This window comes from Taudactylus pleione, unplaced genomic scaffold (assembly GCF_031769625.1).
Source record: "Taudactylus pleione unplaced genomic scaffold, aTauple2 ptg002729l, whole genome shotgun sequence".
In the NCBI taxonomy this organism is placed as follows: Eukaryota; Metazoa; Chordata; class Amphibia; order Anura; family Myobatrachidae; genus Taudactylus; species Taudactylus pleione.
In genome coordinates, this window is record NW_028287105.1 from 200,851 (window position 1) to 226,281 (window position 25,431).

At 48.7% G+C, this 25,431-nt stretch overlaps 1 protein-coding gene across 1 annotated transcript in view; it reads left to right on the plus strand.

Moving 5' to 3' along the window:
* The window catches only part of LOC148431174 (glycogen [starch] synthase, liver-like), a gene marked incomplete at its 3' end in the record, with an annotated part of 84,845 nt that overhangs the window by 18,620 nt on the left and 40,794 nt on the right, over positions 1–25,431 (plus strand). Inside the window, exons 6-12 of the mRNA XM_088466242.1 lie at positions 112–229; positions 1,676–1,796; positions 3,329–3,435; positions 8,441–8,500; positions 15,287–15,365; positions 17,284–17,397; positions 18,745–18,871. Of these exons, the coding sequence (XP_088322368.1) occupies positions 112–229; positions 1,676–1,796; positions 3,329–3,435; positions 8,441–8,500; positions 15,287–15,365; positions 17,284–17,397; positions 18,745–18,871 (726 nt within the window). The remainder of the gene's footprint in view (positions 1–111; positions 230–1,675; positions 1,797–3,328; positions 3,436–8,440; positions 8,501–15,286; positions 15,366–17,283; positions 17,398–18,744; positions 18,872–25,431) is intronic.

Below are 25,431 nucleotides of genomic sequence, written 5' to 3' on the forward strand. Positions count from 1 at the left end.
TATTCATCTCTTCACCAAACAATCGTTGGCCGTCGTTTGATCGCAGTTTACCGTAACCTCACCTAAGGCGTCTGATAATAACCACAGCTGTAATATTCTCATTTCTTCCAGATGTGATAACTCCGAATGGTTTAAATATTAAGAAGTTCTCCGCAATGCACGAGTTTCAGAACCTACACGCCATGTACAAATCGCGCATCGAGGAATTCATCCGCGGCCACTTCTACGGGTATCTTATCCTGATAATTACGTTAAAACATTCCAAATAAAAATAATCTTTACAGTAATCATATCCAAGGCCAGAGCCGGGTGATAATCCGCCCTGTGCCAGTCCCGCCCCCCCCCCCCCCCAAACATGTGACGCCATCATGTCAAAATGGGGGAGTGGGGACACCGGGACCAGGAAGAAGCAGAGGGTTGCGCTCCAGGCACCCTGAAATACAAATGCACATGCCATGGGGAAGCGACCATGACGCTTGTGCCCCCCCCAGACTCTGCACACTGAATGGGTACTGAGATATCCGCACCCCTTGGCAGTGATCCAAACCTTTCTGCTGTCCTGATTTGTGTGGGACAGTCACGTAACGTAACCAATAAATTCACATGAATATTAGTGAGTAGATGCCTCATACCTCAGTGATGTCACCAGGTAATAGTGAATTGCACCATCGCTATTTGCACCATCGATGGACATGCCTGCTGTGTGGCACAGTGGGTGGTGGGTCTATCAGCTCTGGGGCTGGGTTATATGTGTGAAGAGGGTGAGACTAAACCAATGATGGCATAGTTGGCAATGGACATGGTATGGTCAATGGCCATCACTGTACACTTACAAGATGGCTGCCTACAGTAAGTGTAGCTGCCTGGTGACTCTATAATAACACTGTACACTTACAAGATAGCTGCCTCCAGTAACTGCGGCTGACTGGTGACTCTATAATAACACTGTACACTTACAAGATGGCTGCCTCCAGTAAGTGCGGCTGACTGGTGACTCTATAATAACACTGTACACTTACAAGATGGCTGCCTCCAGTAAGTGCGGCTGACTGGTGACTCTATAATAACACTGTACACTTACAAGATGGCTGCCTCCAGTAAGTGCGGCTGACTGGTGACTCTATAGTAACACTGTACACTTACAAGATGGCTGCCTCCAGTAAGTGTGGCGGACTGGTGACTCTATAACCTTGGTGGCTAACCTTGACACTCCAGATGTTGTGGAACTACATATCCCAGCATGCACTGCTACCATTTTGCTATTAGGGCATGCTAAAACTGTGGCAAGGCATGCTGGGATATGTAGTTCCACAACATCTGGAGTGTCAAGGTTAGCCACCACTGCTCTATAATAACACTGTACACTTACAAGATGGCTGCCTCCAGTAAGTGTGGCTGACTGGTGACTCTATAATAATAACCCGTGGCGGCTCCAGGGGTGGGGCTGCAGCACGGTCCAAAATTCAAATAGGGGATCCCCACTGACCGCCAGTGATGTTTAGCAGCGTTTGGGGGTGACAGTTTGTGGGACTCCCCTATTTGAATTTTGAACCACGCTGCAGCCCGGCCTCTGGAGCCGCCATTGATAATAACTGTGGAAGGTACATTTAGCGCATTGCTGGGGTATTTCAGTGTGTAATTACATCTTATGTTCTTCTATAATCTCTCTATTTAGACATCTTGACTTTAACCTGGAGAAGACGCTATTTTTCTTCATTGCTGGTCGGTACGAATATTCCAACAAAGGGGCGGACTTGTTCCTGGAGGCCTTGTCCAGGCTGAACTTCCTGCTCCGGGTGCGTCTCACAATCTCTTCCTCTGGTGGCTGAGATCCTTCAGGACCATAATGAAATCCTTTTAACGAATAATAACTGGGGCGGATGCGAGTAGAGGAGGCGACAAAAATATCTAATGGTGGATAAATATGGGGGATATATATTATGGGTACACTGCACCATGGTGGCTGCGCCTGGGATGAGGAGTTTGCTGTATATGTTGGAGCGTAATTAGAACCTGCCGTACAAACAGTATTAGTAGCTGCTCACCAGTCACCTCAGTAATATCACTCAGGTGCATGTACGGGAGGGGCATACTTGCCTACTCTCCCGGGACTGTCGGGAGCCTCCCGAAAATCGGGTGCCGCTCCCGACACCCCGCAAGACTAGGCAAGTCCCCCGGAATGGATGCCGGCTCCCCGCTAACCCCCGCGCCAGCCTCAAAAGTGGGCGGTGCGGGGGTGTGATGACGCGATTCAGCGCGAATCGCATCATCGTAGCCCCGCCCCCTGCCTTATAATGCCAGTAATATTGGCATTATAAAGCGGGGGGCGGGGCCACTATGACGCGATCGCGTCGGCATGCCCTCGCTCCGCTTCCTTGACCCGCCCCTATCCTCCCTGCTGGACGGACCTGCCAGCCCCCTCCCGGGTTCCCCTGCCGAGATGTCGGCAAGTATGGGGAGGGGTCATTCTATACAGGAAACAGCAAAGGGTATATACCCCAGCACACGGAATGATATCAGCAATAAGATGTGAAAAACTCCCTGGTGGTAGATAACTCAGAGATCTCAGTTGCAGATATTTGCAAAAATATGGCTAAGCCTCCAGGACACATTACGGCGTCTCTGATTACTGGAGGTCCCTAATCCTTAGTAAAAGTCTGAGACGTGGAACCCCAAAAAGCAGAACCGCACTAAGAGGGGTTATCGTCATTCTGTTGTAGAATTAAATTTGCATAATATATTCGCCCACAAAGTACTCAGAGTCACGTAACAGACAAAACGCGTCCGATGGTTGCGTCCTAAGGAGGCGATAAGTACGCTTTCCTTCCCCAGTTATGTATTAGAGAAGTGTAAGAATTTCTCTGATACCGGTGGACGCTAGATCCATCTATCGCTGAGATATTAGTCGCCTGTATTTTATTCTGTAACAGCTGGAAATGATCTGGTGACACCAGGGGCCCGTCCATCTGTGGGGCCTGCGGGGCGACAGTCACTGGTAATGAGCCGATGACGTCCTGTGCGATTTCCCATCTCAGCAGAGGTGCCTTCCGGGCTGCGAGTTATTGCTGCGTACGGTTTTCTCATCATCCAGAGATTGGGCCTTAGACAGGAGCAGCCAGGGGGCGCCTTGTGGGGTACGTGAGGGATTTCTCTCCCGATAATTCCCCTGACCTATCCGCCACTTTCTGTATTATCTCTGTGACGGACGATCCCTCCAGCGGGGACAGACACGTGACCACAATGTATTATATGACCTGCTCTCTCCTGTATGACTGTGTAATGATGGAATATAGGTATCAGCGCCTCCCGGGTTATGTCCCCTTCTCAGGTCCATCGCAGTGATGTCACCGTTGTCGTCTTCTTCATTATGCCGACGAAAACAAATAACTTTAATGTGGAGACGCTGAAGGGACAGGCAGTGAGAAAGCAGCTGTGGTAAGTAGCGTTTACGTCTGCGTACAGGGCTGTGGGCCTGATTCAGAGCCGCTCATAAGCGGCCGCCCGTTCGCTCTGAGCGATGTTCGCACAACTGCGTATGCGTATGGTTCGCAATGCGCATGCTCCAACCAGTCATTGCGGTCGGAAATCGTGCGCTCGTAGAACAGCGAGGGGCTGCTAATTTGAGTGACAGAATGAGGCGTTTGTGGGTGGTAACAGGGGAAGGTGCTTGAAAACGGGGAGTGGAGATCCGAACGCAGGCGTGCCTAACGGGCAAAACGGCGTTTAATGGGAGTGCATAATTAGTAAAGGAGCGTCATCGACCACGTCACTTGGTTGTCTTTTAGCCTGAACTGCTCGCAGTGATAGCGGGAAGTAAATCCTACCACAAGCACTGCGAGCAGTTCTGATGCCTTTCGATGTTCCCGATTAATCTAATATATAACGGAGAAGACGTATGATATGAACGGTAAAGGGGCGTCTTTACAAAATAGCGAGCGCATTTATCGGACACCACCCTCAGACATAGAGGCGTCCACACACCGCGAAGAGCGAGCGCTCAATTTAAATATCCGAACGAGCATCCGCAAATAGCATCCGGGTCTAAATCAGGCCCTGTGTCCTATCACATTGGTCCACGGCGGCAGCGGCCTGGGGCGACACTGCTTGGGGGGGACTTTCATTATGCAGTCATTGAGCCTAATTGTGATTTCAATGTAACACAATTGCGTAATGTGCACCCAGCCTTACGCTCAGAGGGTGGGATGGTCGCAGCCGAGGGCACAATGGCGTATACGGGAATATGCAAATGTCCAATCTCAGCCATCCCTTTGTGCTGGACGGTGTTATGGAGGGTACGAGCGGGGAGACGCCCACTTTCCGGCTGCGTGGTCTCTGCATTTGCGTCAACGCAGTGTCGGTTGCTCCATCAACATCTGCACTTGCCTATAGTGTACTCTGGCTCCTCTCCTCTAATCCAACTAAACATGGCCTCAGATGCATTGTATCCGAGTGCGAGGACGCAGCAGCGCTCCTAGACACACCTGTGACATTCCCATAACATGTCCATGACACGCCCCCTTTTTGCGATCAAGTTGGGTCACCTCCCAGTTTCCACCCTGATACGCCCACTGAACGCAAACCCCTTATAATGTGTTAGCGATGTCGTACGCTGTACGGGTTTCCAGGACTGTTCGTACATGTGCTGTAGAAAATATTTATTCAACTGCGGGAACATTGATGCTGCGTCCACAGCTGCGTCCAGACCCAGAGCCGCGCATCGGATGTAAGTCAGCATCACCCCTGACATGTATCTGTACAATATGACTTTTAGGAGATGTATCTTTATACGTCCCATTAGCCTGGCGAAAATCGGGCAGGTGAGGAGCAATCTTCCGCCTGACATATGAATAACTATATTTAACGATGCGCATTACGGTCATAGAAACGCACAGAAGCATTTTTCTGTGTGATTGTAGGTTAGGCCCATTGTCTGTACTGATGTTTTACTCTTTGCACTCGAACGCAGCCGTATGTAACCTAAGTATGCAAATCCCGCGAACACACGCTAAGTCATTGGGATACTCACTATGTCTTAACGTGCGATTTGCAATCTGAAGTTAAACGCCCACCAGCCTGGACATAACACCCCCACTTTCAGACGTCATCTCCAGGACAACATGGAACACATACGCACAGCTTGAGGATGCCCGAGCCTACCGCAAGCACCGCGGTGTGTAAGACAGCTAAGTGACATGTATGCTGACGATGCATCTTAATTGTGCACGCCCTTATAATGGTGTTAAAACGCACTGACGCGCCTGCGTTCGCACATCCACACCCCCGTTTCCTTTGATCTTTCCCTGTCACCACCCACAAACGGCCCATCCTGTCACTCAGGCTTGCGGCCTGCCGGTGTGCAGCGAGCGAGCGCTGCCCGATCGAAGTGACTGGTTCGCACACGCACACTTCGTCTTATACGCATGCGCAGTTTGCAACAAACGGCCGGCTGTGAGCGAACGCAGCCTAGCGAACGGGTCTAAATAGCCCCCTTAGGCCTCATTCTGATGTGGACACAATGTCAATATTTACGCAGTTTGAGCAATTGTTTACCATTGCGCATACGTGTAAGCCTCTGTGGGCACTCGCAGTGATTGAATTACGGTTAAGCTCACACAGAGGAGTCACTCGCAGAGTGAGTGACAGGTAGTCAGCATTGGGGGGGTTAGAGAAATGCAGACCTGTCAGGACCATATAACCACTGTTATCTGGGCATCCATAAATCAGCCGCTGCGTCCTTGCTGGCAGCAGGAGAGTCCTCTGTGTGTCTGGGGACTGCTGTGTCCTTGCTGGCAGCAGGAGAGTACTCTGTGTCTCTGGAGATCGCTGTGTCCTTGTTGGCAGCAGGAGAGTCCTCTGTGTGTCTGGGGACTGCTGTGTCCTTGCTGGCAGCAGGAGAGTCCTCTGTGTCTCTGGAGATCGCTGTGTCCTTGTTGGCAGCAGGAGAGCGCTCTGTGTCTCTGGAGACCGCTACGTCCTTGCTGGCAGCAGGAGAGCGCTCTGTGGCCCTGATTCAGAGGCGATTGCTATTTGCGAGCACTCGCTCTGAATCAGGGTGGGCCGTTTTTTTTTGTACCCCGGCCTCCAGGCCGCTCGCTAAGCTGTGGGTGACCACCCACAGCTTTAGCGGGCGGCCTGGCGATGGTCGCGATTATCGCGACCATCGGGCTTGCGACGAGACCCTTGTGGTAGGGTCTCGTCCACCGCAAGCCCCAGTGAACTTCCTGCTCTAATAGAGCAGGAAGTTCACTACTGACATCACATGTGATGTCAGTAGGGCCGCACACAAACAGCAGGCGTTCCTGCCTCCGTTTGTGCAGCCATCCCCCTGACCTGCCTACAAAACGGGGCGAGCTGTTGATCAACATCGACAGCCACCCCGTCTTGTAGCAAGCCCCGGAGCGAGTGATTTCTCAGATGCCCAGGTAGGGTGCGCACTGCCCGGCCATCGCCCTGCTTGCGAGCGCTATGCGCTCGCGAGTGGCTCTGCATCAGGCCCTGTGTCTCTGGAGACTGCTGTGTCCTTGCTGACAGCAGGAGAGCGCTCAGTGTTTTTGGAGACCGCTGTGTCTGCCGCAGCTTAGACTTGCTCACAAGGCTGATGGCCGCCTGATCTTTGTTCAGTGTTTCCGTTTTTGTGCGCAGCGTGAGCGGCGGACGTGATGTTTTACTGATGTTTTACTCTTTGCACTCGAACGTAGCCGTATGTAACCTAAGTATGCAAATCCCGCGAACACACGCTAAGTCATTGGGATACTCACTATGTCTTAACGTGCGATTTGCAATCTGAAGTTAGACGCCCACCAGCCTGGACATAACACCCCCACTTTCAGACGTCATCTCCAGGACAACATGGAACACATACGCACAGCTTGAGGATGCCCGAGCCTACCGCAAGCACCGCGGTGTGTAAGACAGCTAAGTGACATGTATGCTGACGATGCATCTTAATTGTGCACACCCTTATAATGGTGTTAAAATGCACTGATGCGCCTGCGTTCGCACATCCACACCCCCGTTTCCTTTGATCTTTCCCTGTCACCACCCACAAACGGCCCGTCCTGTCACTCAGGCTTGCGGCCTGCCGGTGTGCAGCGAGCGAGCGCTGCCCGATCGAAGTGACTGGTTCGCACACGCACACTTCGTCTTATACGCATGCGCAGTTTGCAACAAACGGCCGGCTGTGAGCGAACGCAGCCTAGCGAACGGGTCTAAATAGCCCCCTTAGGCCTCATTCTGATGTGGACACAATGTCAATATTTACGCAGTTTGAGCAATTGTTTACCATTGCGCATACGTGTAAGCCTCTGTGGGCACTCGCAGTGATTGAATTACGGTTAAGCTCACACAGAGGAGTCACTCGCAGAGTGAGTGACAGGTAGTCAGCATTGGGGGGGTTAGAGAAATGCAGACCTGTCAGGACCATATAACCACTGTTATCTGGGCATCCATAAATCAGCCGCTGCGTCCTTGCTGGCAGCAGGAGAGTCCTCTGTGTGTCTGGGGACTGCTGTGTCCTTGCTGGCAGCAGGAGAGTCCTCTGTGGCCCTGATTCAGAGGCGATTGCTATTTGCGAGCACTCGCTCTGAATCAGGGTGGGCCGTTTTTTTTTGTACCCCGGCCTCCAGGCCGCTCGCTAAGCTGTGGGTGACCACCCACAGCTTTAGCGGGCGGCCTGGCGATGGTCGCGATTATCGCGACCATCGGGCTTGCGACGAGACCCTTGTGGTAGGGTCTCGTCCACCGCAAGCCCCAGTGAACTTCCTGCTCTAATAGAGCAGGAAGTTCACTACTGACATCACATGTGATGTCAGTAGGGCCGCACACAAACAGCAGGCGTTCCTGCCTCCGTTTGTGCAGCCATCCCCCTGACCTGCCTACAAAACGGGGCGAGCTGTCGATCAACATCGACAGCCACCCCGTCTTGTAGCAAGCCCCGGAGCGAGTGATTTCTCAGATGCCCAGGTAGGGTGCGCACTGCCCGGCCATCGCCCCGCTTGCGAGCGCTAGGCGCTCGCGAGTGGCTCTGCATCAGGCCCTGTGTCTCTGGAGACTGCTGTGTCCTTGCTGACAGCAGGAGAGCGCTCAGTGTTTTTGGAGACCGCTGTGTCTGCCGCAGCTTAGACTTGCTCACAAGGCTGATGGCCGCCTGATCTTTGTTCAGTGTTTCCGTTTTTGTGCGCAGCGTGAGCGGCGGACGTGAGATGCTATCAGTGGGCGTCTCTAAGCACTGGGCGGCGAGTGAGTCATAAACATATTTTTGCAATTGTGATCGGTGAGAGATGGCCGCTGCGATGGCGTTACCGTGTATCTCTGATTCAGGCCCTTAGATCTTTGATTTGGGGGCGTATTTGCATCTTTAGGGCACAGTGGCTCTATACCAGCACAGACGTTACATAGGCTGCGCTGAGCGTGCATTAATTTAATGTTGTGTTGTTGCCAGGGACACAGCTCACGCCATTAAGGAGAAGTTTGGGAAGAAGTTGTATGAAGCGTTGCTGAAGTAAGTACATTGTAGAGTTACTTCTGATGACCCAACGCTTCTCTATATATTGTACCCAGGCAGCATAAACCACATGTATAGGTCAATGTGAGTAATCTCTCTATATACAGTACTCAGTGACATCTTCACATGTCATCATCATTGCTGAGTGATGTCATTATTAGAACTGTGTGCGCGATTGCAATAGCGATCCGTGCTGTGCTGAATCAGGCCTTTAGCGCCAACACACTCTGTAACTGTGCACAACCGGCATGACCGCAGTGTCTACTAATGGTGGTGTATGAACCAGTCAGCTAACTAGTTTATATGTGAATACATATTAGAGAGGTAGGTGTATGGTATAGGTGACGTATTTAGCACCTATGAGGGATGCCCCGGTAGGGTGGTCGGTATAAGGCCGGGATGTACTAAGGTTGCGTTGTACATTCCGCCAGTCACTGCAGCCTTGCTAATATTACATATGCGATAAGAGCAGCCCTTTGAAGCAGCTGACGCCAGGTAATGGAGTCTCCGTGGGAATCCGCCCGCTTCGAGTTCCAGGAGCTTCCTGCTGGTGCCCATAGGCATCTATAAGGTAACGGCAGGTTTTTCTGGCGTTACCCTCTGCACCGATAATAGGGCAGCCCGGGCTTAGTATATACGAAAATACGGTGAAAACCCCGAAAACTGGGTTTTTACCGCATTTTTCCTTTAGTACAACCCGGCCTAAGAGAGGTAGGAATGGTGTAAGGTATAGGTGATGTAGTTACCACCTATGACAGATGCCCAGGTAGGGTGGTAGGTATAAGAGAGGTAGGACAGGTGTAGGGTATAGGTGATGTAGTTACCATCTATGACAGATGCTCAGGTAGGGTGGTAGGTATAAGAGAGGTAGGACAGGTGTAGGGTATAGGTGATGTAGTTACCACCCATGACAGATGCCCAGGTAGGGTGGTAGGTATAAGAGAGGTAGGACAGGTGTAGGGTATAGGTGATGTAGTTACCATCTATGACAGATGCTCAGGTAGGGTGGTAGGTATAAGAGAGGTAGGACAGGTGTAGGGTATAGGTGATGTAGTTACCACCCATGACAGATGCCCAGGTAGGGTGGTAGGTATAAGAGAGATAGGACAGGTGTAGGGTATAGGTAATGTAGTTACCATCTATGACAGATGCCCAGGTAGGGTGGTAGGTATAAGAGAGATAGGACAGGTGTAGGGTATAGGTGATGTAGTTACCACCTATGACAGATGCTCAGGTAGGGTGGTAGGTATAAGAGATGTAGGACAGGTGTAGGGTATAGGTGATGTAGTTACCCCCTATGACAGATGCCCAGGTAGGGTGGTAGATATAAGAGGAGTAGGAGAGGTGTAGAGTATATGTGATGTAGTTACCACCTATGACAGATGCTCAGGTTGGGTGGTAGGTATAAGAGATGTAGGACAGGTGTAGGGTATAGGTGATGTAGTTACCACCCATGACAGATGCCCAGGTAGGGTGGTAGGTATAAGAGAGGTAGGACAGGTGTATGATATAGGTGATGTAGTTACCACCTATGACAGATGCCCAGGTAGGGTGGTAGGTATAAGAGATGTAGGACCGGTGTATGATATAGGTGATGTAGTTACCACCTATGACAGATGCCCAGGTAGGGTGGTAGGTATAAGAGAGGTAGGACAGGTGTAGAGTATATGTGATGTAGTTACCACCTATGACAGATGCTCAGGTTGGGTGGTAGGTATAAGAGATGTAGGACAGGTGTAGGGTATAGGTGATGTAGTTACCACCCATGACAGATGCCCAGGTAGGGTGGTAGGTATAAGAGAGGTAGGACAGGTGTATGATATAGGTGATGTAGTTACCACCTATGACAGATGCCCAGGTAGGGTGGTAGGTATAAGAGATGTAGGACCGGTGTATGATATAGGTGATGTAGTTACCACCTATGACAGATGCCCAGGTAGGGTGGTAGGTATAAGAGATTTAGGACCGGTGTAGGGTATAGGTGATGTAGTTACCATCTATGACAGATGCCCAGGTAGGGTGGTAGGTATAAGAGAGGTAGGACAGGTGTAGGGTATAGGTGATGTAGTTACCACCCATGACAGATGCCCAGGTAGGGTGGTAGGTATAAGAGAGGTAGGACAGGTGTAGGGTATAGGTGATGTAGTTACCATCTATGACAGATGCTCAGGTAGGGTGGTAGGTATAAGAGAGGTAGGACAGGTGTAGGGTATAGGTGATGTAGTTACCACCCATGACAGATGCCCAGGTAGGGTGGTAGGTATAAGAGAGGTAGGACAGGTGTAGGGTATAGGTGATGTAGTTACCATCTATGACAGATGCCCAGGTAGGGTGGTAGGTATAAGAGAGATAGGACAGGTGTAGGGTATAGGTGATGTAGTTACCACCTATGACAGATGCTCAGGTAGGGTGGTAGGTATAAGAGATGTAGGACAGGTGTAGGGTATAGGTGATGTAGTTACCCCTTATGACAGATGCCCAGGTAGGGTGGTAGATATAAGAGGAGTAGGAGAGGTGTAGAGTATATGTGATGTAGTTACCACCTATGATAGATGCTCAGGTTGGGTGGTAGGTATAAGAGATGTAGGACAGGTGTAGGGTATAGGTGATGTAGTTACCACCCATGACAGATGCCCAGGTAGGGTGGTAGGTATAAGGGAGGTAGGACAGGTGTATGATATAGGTGATGTAGTTACCACCTATGACAGATGCCCAGGTAGGGTGGTAGGTATAAGAGATGTAGGACCGGTGTATGATATAGGTGATGTAGTTACCCCCTATGACAGATGCCCAGGTAGGGTGGTAGATATAAGAGGAGTAGGAGAGGTGTAGAGTATATGTGATGTAGTTACCACCTATGACAGATGCTCAGGTTGGGTGGTAGGTATAAGAGATGTAGGACAGGTGTAGGGTATAGGTGATGTAGTTACCATCTATGACAGATGCTCAGGTAGGGTGGTAGGTATAAGAGAGGTAGGACAGGTGTAGGGTATAGGTGATGTAGTTACCACCCATGACAGATGCCCAGGTAGGGTGGTAGGTATAAGAGAGGTAGGACAGGTGTAGGGTATAGGTGATGTAGTTACCATCTATGACAGATGCCCAGGTAGGGTGGTAGGTATAAGAGAGATAGGACAGGTGTAGGGTATAGGTGATGTAGTTACCACCTATGACAGATGCTCAGGTAGGGTGGTAGGTATAAGAGATGTAGGACAGGTGTAGGGTATAGGTGATGTAGTTACCCCTTATGACAGATGCCCAGGTAGGGTGGTAGATATAAGAGGAGTAGGAGAGGTGTAGAGTATATGTGATGTAGTTACCACCTATGATAGATGCTCAGGTTGGGTGGTAGGTATAAGAGATGTAGGACAGGTGTAGGGTATAGGTGATGTAGTTACCACCCATGACAGATGCCCAGGTAGGGTGGTAGGTATAAGAGAGGTAGGACAGGTGTATGATATAGGTGATGTAGTTACCACCTATGACAGATGCCCAGGTAGGGTGGTAGGTATAAGAGATGTAGGACCGGTGTATGATATAGGTGATGTAGTTACCACCTATGACAGATGCCCAGGTAGGGTGGTAGGTATAAGAGAGGTAGGACAGGTGTAGAGTATATGTGATGTAGTTACCACCTATGACAGATGCTCAGGTTGGGTGGTAGGTATAAGAGATGTAGGACAGGTGTAGGGTATAGGTGATGTAGTTACCACCCATGACAGATGCCCAGGTAGGGTGGTAGGTATAAGAGAGGTAGGACAGGTGTATGATATAGGTGATGTAGTTACCACCTATGACAGATGCTCAGGTAGGGTGGTAGGTATAAGAGATGTAGGACCGGTGTATGATATAGGTGATGTAGTTACCACCTATGACAGATGCCCAGGTAGGGTGGTAGGTATAAGAGATGTAGGACCGGTGTAGGGTATAGGTGATGTAGTTACCATATATGACAGATGCCCAGGTAGGGTGGTAGATATAAGAGATGTAGGACAGGTGTAGGGTGTAAGTGATGTAGTTACCACCTATGACAGATGCCCAGGTAGGGTGGTAGGTATAAGAGATGTAGGACAGGTGTAGGGTATAGGTGATGTAGTTACCATCTATGACAGATGCTCAGGTAGGGTGGTAGGTATAAGAGAGGTAGGACAGGTGTAGGGTATAGGTGATGTAGTTACCACCCATGACAGATGCCCAGGTAGGGTGGTAGGTATAAGAGAGGTAGGACAGGTGTAGGGTATAGGTGATGTAGTTACCACCCATGACAGATGCCCAGGTAGGGTGGTAGGTATAAGAGATGTAGGACCGGTGTATGATATAGGTGATGTAGTTACCATCTATGACAGATGCCCAGGTAGGGTGGTAGGTATAAGAGATGTAGGACCGGTGTAGGGTATAGGTGATGTAGTTACCATCTATGACAGATGCCCAGGTAGGGTGGTAGATATAAGAGATGTAGGACAGGTGTAGGGTGTAAGTGATGTAGTTACCACCTATGACAGATGCCCAGGTAGGGTGGTAGGTATAAGAGATGTAGGACAGGTGTAGGGTATAGGTGATGTAGTTACCATCTATGACAGATGCTCAGGTAGGGTGGTAGGTATAAGAGATGTAGGACAGGTGTAGGGTATAGGTGATGTAGTTACCCCCTATGACAGATGCTCAGGTAGGGTGGTAGGTATAAGAGATGTAGGACCGGTGTATGATATAGGTGATGTAGTTACCACCTATGACAGATGCCCAGGTAGGGTGGTAGGTATAAGAGAGATAGGACAGGTGTAGGGTGTAGGTGATGTAGTTACCACCTATGATGGATGCCCAGGTAGGGTGGTAGGTATAAGAGAGGTAGGACAGGTGTAGGGTGCAGGTGATGTAGTTACCACCTGTGACAGATGCCCAGGTAGGGTGGTAGATATAAGAGATGTAGGACCGGTGTAGGGTATAGGTGATGTAGTTACCACCTATGACAGATACCCAGGTAGGGTGGTAAATATAAGAGATGTAGGACAGGTGTAGGGTATAGGTGATGTAGTTACCACCTATGACAGATACCCAGGTAGGGTGGTAGATATAAGAGATGTTGGACAGGTGTAGGGTATAGGTAATGTAGTTATCACCTATGACAGATGCTCAGGTTGGGTGGTATTTATAAGAGAGGTAGGGCAGGTGTAGGGTATAGGTGATGTAGTTATTACCTATGACATGCTCAGGTTGGGTGGTAGGTATAAGAGAGGTAGGACAGGTGTAGGGTGCAGGTGATGTAGTTACCACCTGTGACAGATGCCCAGGTAGGGTGGTAGATATAAGAGATGTAGGACCGGTGTAGGGTATAGGTGATGTAGTTACCATCTATGACAGATGCCCAGGTAGGGTGGTAGGTATAAGAGATGTAGGACCGGTGTAGGGTATAGGTGATGTAGTTACCATCTATGACAGATGCCCAGGTAGGGTGGTAGATATAAGAGGAGTAGGAGAGGTGTAGAGTATATGTGATGTAGTTACCATCTATGACAGATGCCCAGGTAGGGTGGTAGATATAAGAGATGTAGGACAGGTGTAGTGTATAGGTGATGTAGTTACCACCTATGAAGGATGCCCAGGTACAGTGGTAGGTATAAGAGATGTAGGACAGGTGTAGGTGATGTAGTTATTACCTATGACATGCTCAGGTTGGGTGGTAGATATAAGAGATGTAGGACAGGTGTAGGTGATGTAGTTACCATCTATGACAGATGCCCAGGTAGGGTGGTAGGTATAAGAGATGTAGGACAGGTGTAGGGTATAGGTGATGTAGTTATTACCTATGACAGATGCTCAGGTTGGGTGTTATATATAAGAGATGTAGGACAGGTGTAGGGTATAGGTGATGTAGTTACCATCTATGACAGATGCCCAGGTAGGGTGGTAGGTATAAGTGATGTAGGACAGGTGTAGGGTATAGGTGATGTAGTTATCACCTATGACAGATGCCCAGGTAGGGTGGTAGGTATAAGAGATGTAGGACAGGTGTAGGGTATAGGTGATGTAGTTATCACCTATGACAGATGCCCAGGTAGGGTGGTAGATATAAGAGATGTAGGACTGGTGTAGGGTATAGGTGATGTAGTTACCACCTATGACAGATGCCCCGGTACAGTGGTAGGTATGGCAGGGAGGCGGCAGGTGTGGATTGTATCCTGAGATAACACACAGCCTGTGGAGAGAGGAGCAGGGTCAGTAACACATAAGGGAATAACACCAGCCATATGGATAGAGTATAGGTGCGCAGATTTGGTTATAGGAAGGAGAAGGAGATTATTACAATAGTCACCACTTATAACTATCTCCCTTGGACATAATGATGACATCACTGCTCCATTATGCATCAGGAATAGTATACAGTACCGTACATTATAACAAAGTTACATGTCACCTGGGAGATTCACTACAGGTACCTTTATGTAGTCAGGTTAGTCAGGAGTAAGCCCCATGGGTGCCTGAGAACGTCCCCCACCTTGGCATCCCCCCTGTGTAGCACAGCTCGTCCATCACACCCTGTATCTTACCCGTATGGGGCGAGGATGGGGCGGCGTCTTCTTCCCTCCATTCAGGCAGAAGGTGTTAGGCCTGGACACCAGTGTTTTAGCTTCCCCCTTAACACCCGAGCCGACCGCCATATATAATTTACAGCAGGGCGTACATTATCTTATATAAGTGATGTGATATACAGTATATATATATTATATATATATATATAATATATATATATACACAAGTAATATAGATTTTCTGATGTCTCCTCAGAGGGGAAATACCTGATCTAAACAAGATATTGGATCGAGATGACGTGACGCTTATGAAGAGAGCGATATTCTCCACACAGGTACCGCTCACACGCCACAGGGAGGGGATATAATAATTATGTCATAGTACATAGCTCCTTTATATACGTCACCTGGCACTGTATGAGTTACAGTCCTGCAGATACACGACACAGGGAGGGGATATAATAATTATGTCATAGTACATAGCTCCTTTATATACGTCACCTGGCTCTGTATGACTTACAGTCCTGCAGATACACAACACAGGGTGACATTTATTCTACTTGTACTTGTTTTGCTGATATTATAATTTAAAACTATTTCACTAAGATCCCAAAACACGCGCTAAGTAAGTAAGGCTGGTTCCCATGGCCTAATTGTCTTATTATTATTAGTTCATGTATTTATTTATCAGGAACATTTTTCCTGAAGTCTCAATCAGGTTTCATAGGTGATTACTTATAGGTGTTTATTCACTGAAACTCCCCCCTAGGAACCCACCCCTGAGTGCTACGTTTATGGCCGTCAGACGCTAGCTTGGGGGAGCTGGCTCACGGCCATGGTTAGAACCCCTGAAGGCGAGTCATGAACTGTATCTCACGCCAATTTGAAAATGCGCCCGGGGGAAAACGAATGTTCATGTCACTGCCTATGCAGAGATGGCTGGAAACGCAGGATACGACCAACTTGTCCTGGACAGCAAATGCGCCTGCCCCCCTCCCTCCTGCAAGTACCAGGGCGGGACACAGGCTTTATCTGTATAAACATTCAGTATACTGTAATCCTGCTATAATATCGCAGCAGCAGCTCTGCAATATTTCTGGAATCGGGGGCCTGATTCAGAGACGGACGCTCGCTCTGAATCAGGGCGTTTTTTTTTTTTTTGTTCGGCCTCCTGGCCGCTCGCATAGCTGTGGGTGACCACCCATGGCTATTGCGAGCGGCCAGGTTGATGGTCGCGATGGTCAAGACCATCGTGACCATCGGGCTTGCGATAAGACCCTTGTGGTAGGGTCTCGTGGCCGCAAGCCCCAGAGAGATTCTGGCTCTAATAGAGCCGGAAGCTCTCCCACTGACATCACTGGTGATGTCAGTGGGGCCGCCCCCAAACGGCAGGCGTTCCTTCGGGAACGCTTCCGTTTGGCCAGCCACCCCCCCTGCCCGCCTAACCAAACGGGGCGAGCTGTCAATCACCATCGACAGCTCGCCCCCTTTGGTGCGAGACGCGGAGCGACGGAACACCCGTCACTAGCCGGGCCTCGCGCATGTGCACGACGGACCCGGCTCCGTCGTGCGCATGTCCTGTGGGTAAACATCAACCCAGTTGCGAGCGCTCAGCGCTCGCGACCGGGTCTGAATCAGGCCCTGGGTGTCTTTATGGTGCATACACACGGTCAGATTTTTCTTCAGATCGGAACGATAACGATTTAAAAAATCGTTCAATCGTTCATATCTGAAGGAAAATCTGACATATCTGACATGCCTGAACGATGGACGATGAACGATGCGCGTTCCCGCTGGTCAGATAACGATATCTGACATCTGATGGGTTTGCAGTCAGACTTGGACGATTTCAATCATTTTAATGCAGTCAAAAATTGTTCAATAGTTCAAATCGTTTAAATCTTTGGTCAAATCGTTCAATCGTTCATCTGACAGATCTGACCGTGTGTATGCTCCATTACATGGAATCAGCGTATCCCTTGGCGCAGGGAGTCATAAGTGCAGAATGCGGCCTAATCGCCAGGACGAAAGAAGCGCGCAGTAATAAGACGCACATGCACAACAAGAACATATAGGGAATAAAACCTGTGATAAAAGTTTGTGTCCAACTCTGAGTGACGTCCTTTATGTTTGCCAGCACACGTGGCGCAGGAGAAGTACCCGCCATTGTAGCGTTATTATACATGAGCGCAATCATCCATAAATATATCTCATTATAACATAACTCATTTTTCCAAATGACCTTTGTTCTAGCGCCAGTCTCTGCCTCCCATAACCACGCACAATATGGTGGACGACTCAGCGGATCCGATTCTTAACACAGTGCGGCGCATCGGACTCTTCAACAGCCGGACGGACAGAGTGAAGGTTGGTGATTTCAATGAATATAAATGATAGAAATGGACAGTGGGCCTCATTCATCACGGATCGCAATTGCAACGGCGTACGCAGATCGGTCAATGGTGCGTACTGCACATGCGTGTGCATCGCAGTGCGTGTGCGCGAGGTAGCATTGCGATCGCTCTGCCATCAACTATGCAGCAAGAAAGCCATCGTACGGTGAGTGATGGAACGTCAGCGTTTGGGGGTGGTGACGGGGGAGTGGCCGGAGAAACGCAGGCGTGTCTGTCCGTTTGAACGCCATTGCATTAGCGTGCATAAATTAGTCACTGCGACGGCCTACGCAGCGTGTGACGAGGTTTAGCGATTTCTGATTACGGTCAGAGCTGCTGTAATTCTGTGCGTGAGGGGCCGATGGTACGCGATGTTCCTGATGTATACGCAGGTCTGCGAGGTATTACGGATGTGAGATAACTGTAGTGGGCATCTCTATGTTGGCTGTGCGACGGCTTTGCGATTGCAGTCATTAGCATATTTTCACAGCGCACCCCCGTACATAATCTCAGCCGCGATCACAATAGCGATCCATAATGATTCAGACCCAACGCTCATAATCCATATCTGTATGCAATCGCGAATGTTCACACAGGTGAGCGATTATCTGCACGTGCCCAGTAGCGATCGCTGCGCACACACAGTCTGCAAAGATGATTTTTGCGATCGCGCTCACACTGGGTTATTTATCGCACAGTGACTGACAGGAAGGGAGCGTTCGGGGGAGCTCAGGGGAATGGCAGCAGAAGGCAGGAGCGTCGTGGACGCTCTCAGGGCGTGTGTCTTGTGACAGCTGCGATCGTGTATGTAGTGAAACATGGCGCCTGTGTCACTACTGCCACAGCCGGTCTGTGTAGCCATAGCGCTCTCCTAGCAGTCGCTGTTCCTCATTCTTGCGTATAGTCTGCTGTCTAATTCATACTGAGGGCCGCACGCACTTCCCAAGATCCCCGGGGCCTTATACTATACTATGTGCCAGCTCAGAACAGGCCTCCGCTCCTCTTATGTGATCGCTGATCAGCGGTCCGGGAGGCGTGCAGGGGTCTCACAGGTGAGACGGGCGTGCTGGCATTTATTTACCCCAAACCTCCTATATTTTATTTTATACAGTATGTTGTGGGAGGAAATAAAATCCACACAAACATGAGGAGAGAACATACAAACTCCATACAACTCTTCACCTGGTAGGAATTGAACACAAGACCCCAGTGCTGTGAGGCAATGATCCTGGAATAACCGCTCGTCTGACAATTGCATTGCAATGTATTGTACATACAATATAAGACTGTTGGTATATAAATTACAATTTCTCCCCTGCAGGTAATTGTACATCCAGAATTTCTGACCTCCACAAGTCCTCTCCTGCCGCTGGATTATGAGGAGTTTGTTCGGGGCTGTCACCTGGGTGTCTTTCCTTCATACTATGAGCCCTGGGGATATACACCTGGTGAGTATTATACAGTATAAGCACTGGGGATATACACCTGGTGAGTACTATACAGAATAAGCACTGGGGATATACACCTGGTGAGGGATGTACAGTATAAGCACTGGGGATATACACCTGGTGAGGGATGTACAGTATAAGCACTGGGGATATACACCTGGTGAGGGATGTACAGTATAAGCACTGGTGATATACACCTGGTGAGGGATGTACAGTATAAGCACTGGGGATATACACCTGGTGAGGGATGTACAGTATAAGCACTGGGGATATACACCTGGTGAGGGATGTACAGTATAAGCACTGGGGATATACACCTGGTGAGTGATGTACAGTATAAGCACTGGGGATATACACCTGGTGAGTGATGTACAGTATAAGCACTGGGGATATACACCTGGTGAGGGATGTACAGTAAAAGCACTGGGGATATACACCTGGTGAGGGATGTACAGTATAAGCACTGGGGATATACACCTGGTGAGGGATGTACAGTATAAGCACTGGGGATATACACCTGGTGAGGGATGTACAGTATAAGCACTGGGGATATACACCTGGTGAGTGATGTACAGTATAAGCACTGGGGATACACACCTGGTGAGTGATGTACAGTATAAGCACTAGGGATATACACCTGGTGAGGGATGTACAGTATAAGCACTGGGGATATACACCTGGTCAGTGATGTACAGTATAAGCACTGGGGATATACACCTGGTGAGTGATGTACAGTATAAGCACTAGGGATATACACCTGGTGAGGGATGTACAGTATAAGCACTAGGGATATACACCTGGTGAGGGATGTACAGTATAAGCACTGGGGATATACACCTGGTGAGGGATGTACAGTATAAGCACTGGGGATATACACCTGGTGAGGGATGTACAGTATAAGCACTGGGGATATACACCTGGTGAGGGATGTACAGTATAAGCACTAGGGATATACACCTGGTGAGGGATGTACAGTATCAGCACTGGGGATATACACCTGGTGAGGGATGTACAGTATAAGCACTAGGGATATACACCTGGTGAGGGATGTACAGTATAAGCACTGGGGATATACACCTGGTGAGTGATGTACAGTATAAGCACTGGGGATATACACCTGGTAAGGGATGTACAGTATAAGCACTGGGGATATACACCTGGTGAGTGATGTACAGTATAAGCACTGGGGATATACACCTGGTGAGGGATGTACAGTATAAGCACTGGGTATATACACCTGGTGAGTGATATACAGTATAAGCACTGGGGATATACACCTGGTGAGGGATGTACAGTATAAGCACTGGGTATATACACCTGGTGAGGGATGTACAGTATAAGCACTGGGGATATACACCTGGTGAGTGATGTACAGTATAAGCACTGGGGATATACACCTGGTGAGGGATGTACAGTATAAGCACTGGGGATATACACCTGGTGAGTGATGTACAGTATAAGCACTGGGGATATACACCTGGTGAGGGATGTACAGTATAAGCACTGGGGATATACACCTGGTGAGGGATGTACAGTATAAGCACTGGGTATATACACCTGGTGAGTGATATACAGTATAAGCACTGGGGATATACACCTGGTGAGGGATATACAGTATAAGCACTGGGGATATACACCTGGTGAGGGATGTACAGTATAAGCACTGGGGATATACACCTGGTGAGTGATGTACAGTATAAGCACTGGGGATATACACCTGGTGAGGGATATATAGTATAAGCACTGGGGATATACACCTGGTGAGTGATGTACAGTATAAGCACTGGGGAAATACACCTGGTGAGGGATGTACAGTATAAGTACTGGGGATATACACCTGGTGAGGGATGTACAGTATAAGCACTGGGGATATACACCTGGTGAGTGATGTACAGTATAAGCACTGGGGATATACACCTGGTGAGGGATGTACAGTATAAGTACTGGGGATATACACCTGGTGAGGGTAGTACAGTATAAGCACTGGGGATGTACACCTGGTGAGGGATGTACAGTATAAGCACTGGGGATATACACGTGGTGAGTGATGTACAGTATAAGCACTGGGGATATACACCTGGTGAGGGATGTGCAGTATAAGCACTGGGGGTATACATCTGGTGAGGGATGTGCAGTATAAGCACTGAGGATATACACCTGGTGAGGGATGTGCAGTATAAACACTGGGGATATACACCTGGTGAGGGATGTGCAGTATAAGCACTGGGGATATACACCTGGTGAGGGATGTACAGTATAAGCACTGGGGATATACACCTGGTGAGGGATGTACAGTATAAGCACTGGGGATATACACCTGGTGAGGGATGTACAGTATAAGCACTGGGGATATACACCTGGTGAGTGATGTACAGTATAAGCACTAGGGATATACACCTGGTGAGGGATGTACAGTATAAGCACTGGGGATATACACCTGGTGAGGGATGTACAGTATAAGCTCTGGGTATATACACCTGGTGAGGGATGTACAGTATAAGCACTGGGGATATACACCTGGTGAGGGATGTACAGTATAAGCACTGGGGATTACACCTGGTGAGTGATGTACAGTATAAGCACTGGGGATATACACCTGGTGAGGGATGTACAGTATAAGCACTGTGGATATACACCTGGTGAGGGATGTACAGTATAGCACTGTGGATATACACCTGGTGAGGGATGTACAGTATAAGCACTGGGGATATACACCTGGTGAGGGATGTACAGTATAAGCACTGGGGATATATACCTTGTGAGGGATGTACAGTATAAGCACTGGGGATATACACCTGGTGAGGGATGTACAGTATAAGCACTGGGGATATACACCTGGTGAGGGATGTACAGTATAAGCACTGGGGATATACACCTGGTGAGGGATGTACAGTATAAGCACTGGGGATATACACCTGGTGAGGGATGTACAGTATAAGCACTGGGGATATACACCTGGTGAGGGATGTACAGTATAAGCTCTGGGGATATACACCTGGTGAGGGATGTACAGTATAAGCACTGGGGATATACACCTGGTGAGGGACGTACAGTATAAGCACTGGGGATATACACCTGGTGAGGGACGTACAGTATAAGCACTGGGGATATACACCTGCTGAGGGATGTACAGTATAAGCACTGGGGATATACACCTGGTGAGGGATGTACAGTATAAGCACTGGGGAAATACACCTGGTGAGGTATGTACAGCATAAGCACTGGGGATATACACCTTGAGAGGGATGTACAGTATAAGCACTGTGGATATACACCTGGTGAGGGATGTACAGTATAAGCACTGGGGATATACATCTTGAGAGGGATGTACAGTATAAGCACTGGGGATATACACCTGGTGAGGGATGTACAGTATAAGCACTGGGGATATACACCTGGTGAGGGATGTACAGTATAAGCACTGGGGATATACACCTGGTGAGTGATATACAGTATAAGCACTGGGGATATACACCTGGTGAGTACTATACAGTATAAGCACTGGGGATATACACCTGGTGAGGGATGTACAGTATAAGCACTGGGGATATACACCTGGTGAGGGATGTACAGTATAAGCACTGGGGATATACACCTGGTGAGGGATGTACAGTATAAGCACTGGGGATAAACACCTGGTGAGGGATGTACAGTATAAGCACTGGGGATATACAACTGGTGAGGGATGTACAGTATAAGCACTGGGGATATACACCTGGTGAGGGATGTACAGTATAAGCACTGGTGATATACACCTGGTGAGGGATGTACAGTATAAGCACTGGTGATATACACCTGGTGAGGGATGTACAGTATAAGCACTGGTGATATACACCTGGTGAGGGATGTACAGTATAAGCACTGGGGATATACACCTGGTGAGGGATGTACAGTATAAGCACTGGGGATATACACCTGGTGAGGGATATACAGTATAAGCACTGGGGATATACACCTGGTGAGGGATGTACAGTATAAGCACTGGGGATATACACCTGGTGAGTGATGTACAGTATAAGCACTGGGGATATACACCTGGTGAGGGATGTACAGTATAAGCACTGGGGATATACACCTGGTGAGGGATGTACAGTATAAGCTCTGGGGATATACACCTGGTGAGGGATGTACAGTATAAGCACTGGGAATATACACCTGGTGAGGGATCTACAGTATAAGCACTTGGGATATACACCTGGTGAGGGATGTACAGTATAAGCACTGGGGATATACACCTGGTGAGGGATGTACAGTATAAGCACTGGGGATTACACCTGGTGAGTGATGTACAGTATAAGCACTGGGTATATACACCTGGTGAGGGATGTACAGTATAAGCACTGGGGATATACACCTGGTGAGGGATGTACAGTATAAGCACTGTGGATATACACCTGGTGAGGGATGTACAGTATAGCACTGTGGATATACACCTGGTGAGGGATGTACAGTATAAGCACTGGGGATATACATCTTGAGAGGGATGTACAGTATAAGCACTGGGGATATACACCTGGTGAGGGATGTACAGTATAAGCACTGGGGATATACACCTGGTGAGTGATATACAGTATAAGCACTGGGGATATACACCTGGTGAGTACTATACAGTATAAGCACTGGGGATATACACCTGGTGAGGGATGTACAGTATAAGCACTGGGGATATACACCTGGTGAGGGATGTACAGTATAAGCACTGGGGATATACACCTGGTGAGGGATGTACAGTATAAGCACTGGGGATAAACACCTGGTGAGGGATGTACAGTATAAGCACTGGGGATATACAACTGGTGAGGGATGTACAGTATAAGCACTGGGGATATACACCTGGTGAGGGATGTACAGTATAAGCACTGGTGATATACACCTGGTGAGGGATGTACAGTATAAGCACTGGTGATATACACCTGGTGAGGGATGTACAGTATAAGCACTGGTGATATACACCTGGTGAGGGATGTACAGTATAAGCACTGGGGATATACACCTGGTGAGGGATGTACAGTATAAGCACTGGGGATATACACCTGGTGAGGGATATACAGTATAAGCACTGGGGATATACACCTGGTGAGGGATGTACAGTATAAGCACTGGGGATATACACCTGGTGAGTGATGTACAGTATAAGCACTGGGGATATACACCTGGTGAGGGATGTACAGTATAAGCACTGGGGATATACACCTGGTGAGGGATGTACAGTATAAGCTCTGGGGATATACACCTGGTGAGGGATGTACAGTATAAGCACTGGGAATATACACCTGGTGAGGGATCTACAGTATAAGCACTTGGGATATACACCTGGTGAGGGATGTACAGTATAAGCACTGGGGATATACACCTGGTGAGGGATGTACAGTATAAGCACTGGGGATTACACCTGGTGAGTGATGTACAGTATAAGCACTGGGTATATACACCTGGTGAGGGATGTACAGTATAAGCACTGGGGATATACACCTGGTGAGGGATGTACAGTATAAGCACTGTGGATATACACCTGGTGAGGGATGTACAGTATAGCACTGTGGATATACACCTGGTGAGGGATGTACAGTATAAGCACTGGGGATATACACCTGGTGAGGGATGTACAGTATAAGCACTGGGGATATACACCTGGTGAGTGATATACAGTATAAGCACTGGGGATATACACCTGGTGAGTACTATACAGTATAAGCACTGGGGATATACACCTGGTGAGGGATGTACAGTATAAGCACTGGGGATATACACCTGGTGAGGGATGTACAGTTTAAGCACTGGGGATATACACCTGGTGAGGGATGTACAGTATAAGCACTGGGGATATACACCTGGTGAGGGACGTACAGTATAAGCACTGGGGATATACACCTGGTGAGGGACGTACAGTATAAGCACTGGGGATATACACCTGGTGAGGGACGTACAGTATAAGCACTGGGGATATACACCTGGTGAGGGACGTACAGTATAAGCACTGGGGATATACACCTGGTGAGGGACGTACAGTATAAGCACTGGGGAAGTACACCTGGTGAGGGACATACAGTATAAGCACTGGGGATATACACCTGGTGAGGGATATAAAGTATAAGCAATGGGGTTGTACACCTGGTGAGGGACGTACAGTATAAGCAAAGGGGATGTACACCTGGTGAGGGATGTACAGTATAAGCACTGGGGATATACACCTGGTGAGGTATGTACAGTATAAGCACTGGGGATATACACCTTGAGAGGGATGTACAGTATAAGCACTGTGGATATACACCAGGTGAGGGATGTACAAATAAGCACTGGGGATATACACCTGGTGAGGGATGTACAGTATAAGCACTGGGGATATACACCTGGTGAGGGATGTACAGTATAAGCACTGGGGATAGACACCTGGTGAGGGATATACAGTATAAGCATCGGGGATATACACCTGGTGAGTGATATATAGTATAAGCACTGGGGATATACACCTGGTGAGTGATGTACAGTATAAGCACTGGGGATATACACCTGGTGAGTACTATACAGTATAAGCACTGGGGATATACACCTGGTGAGGG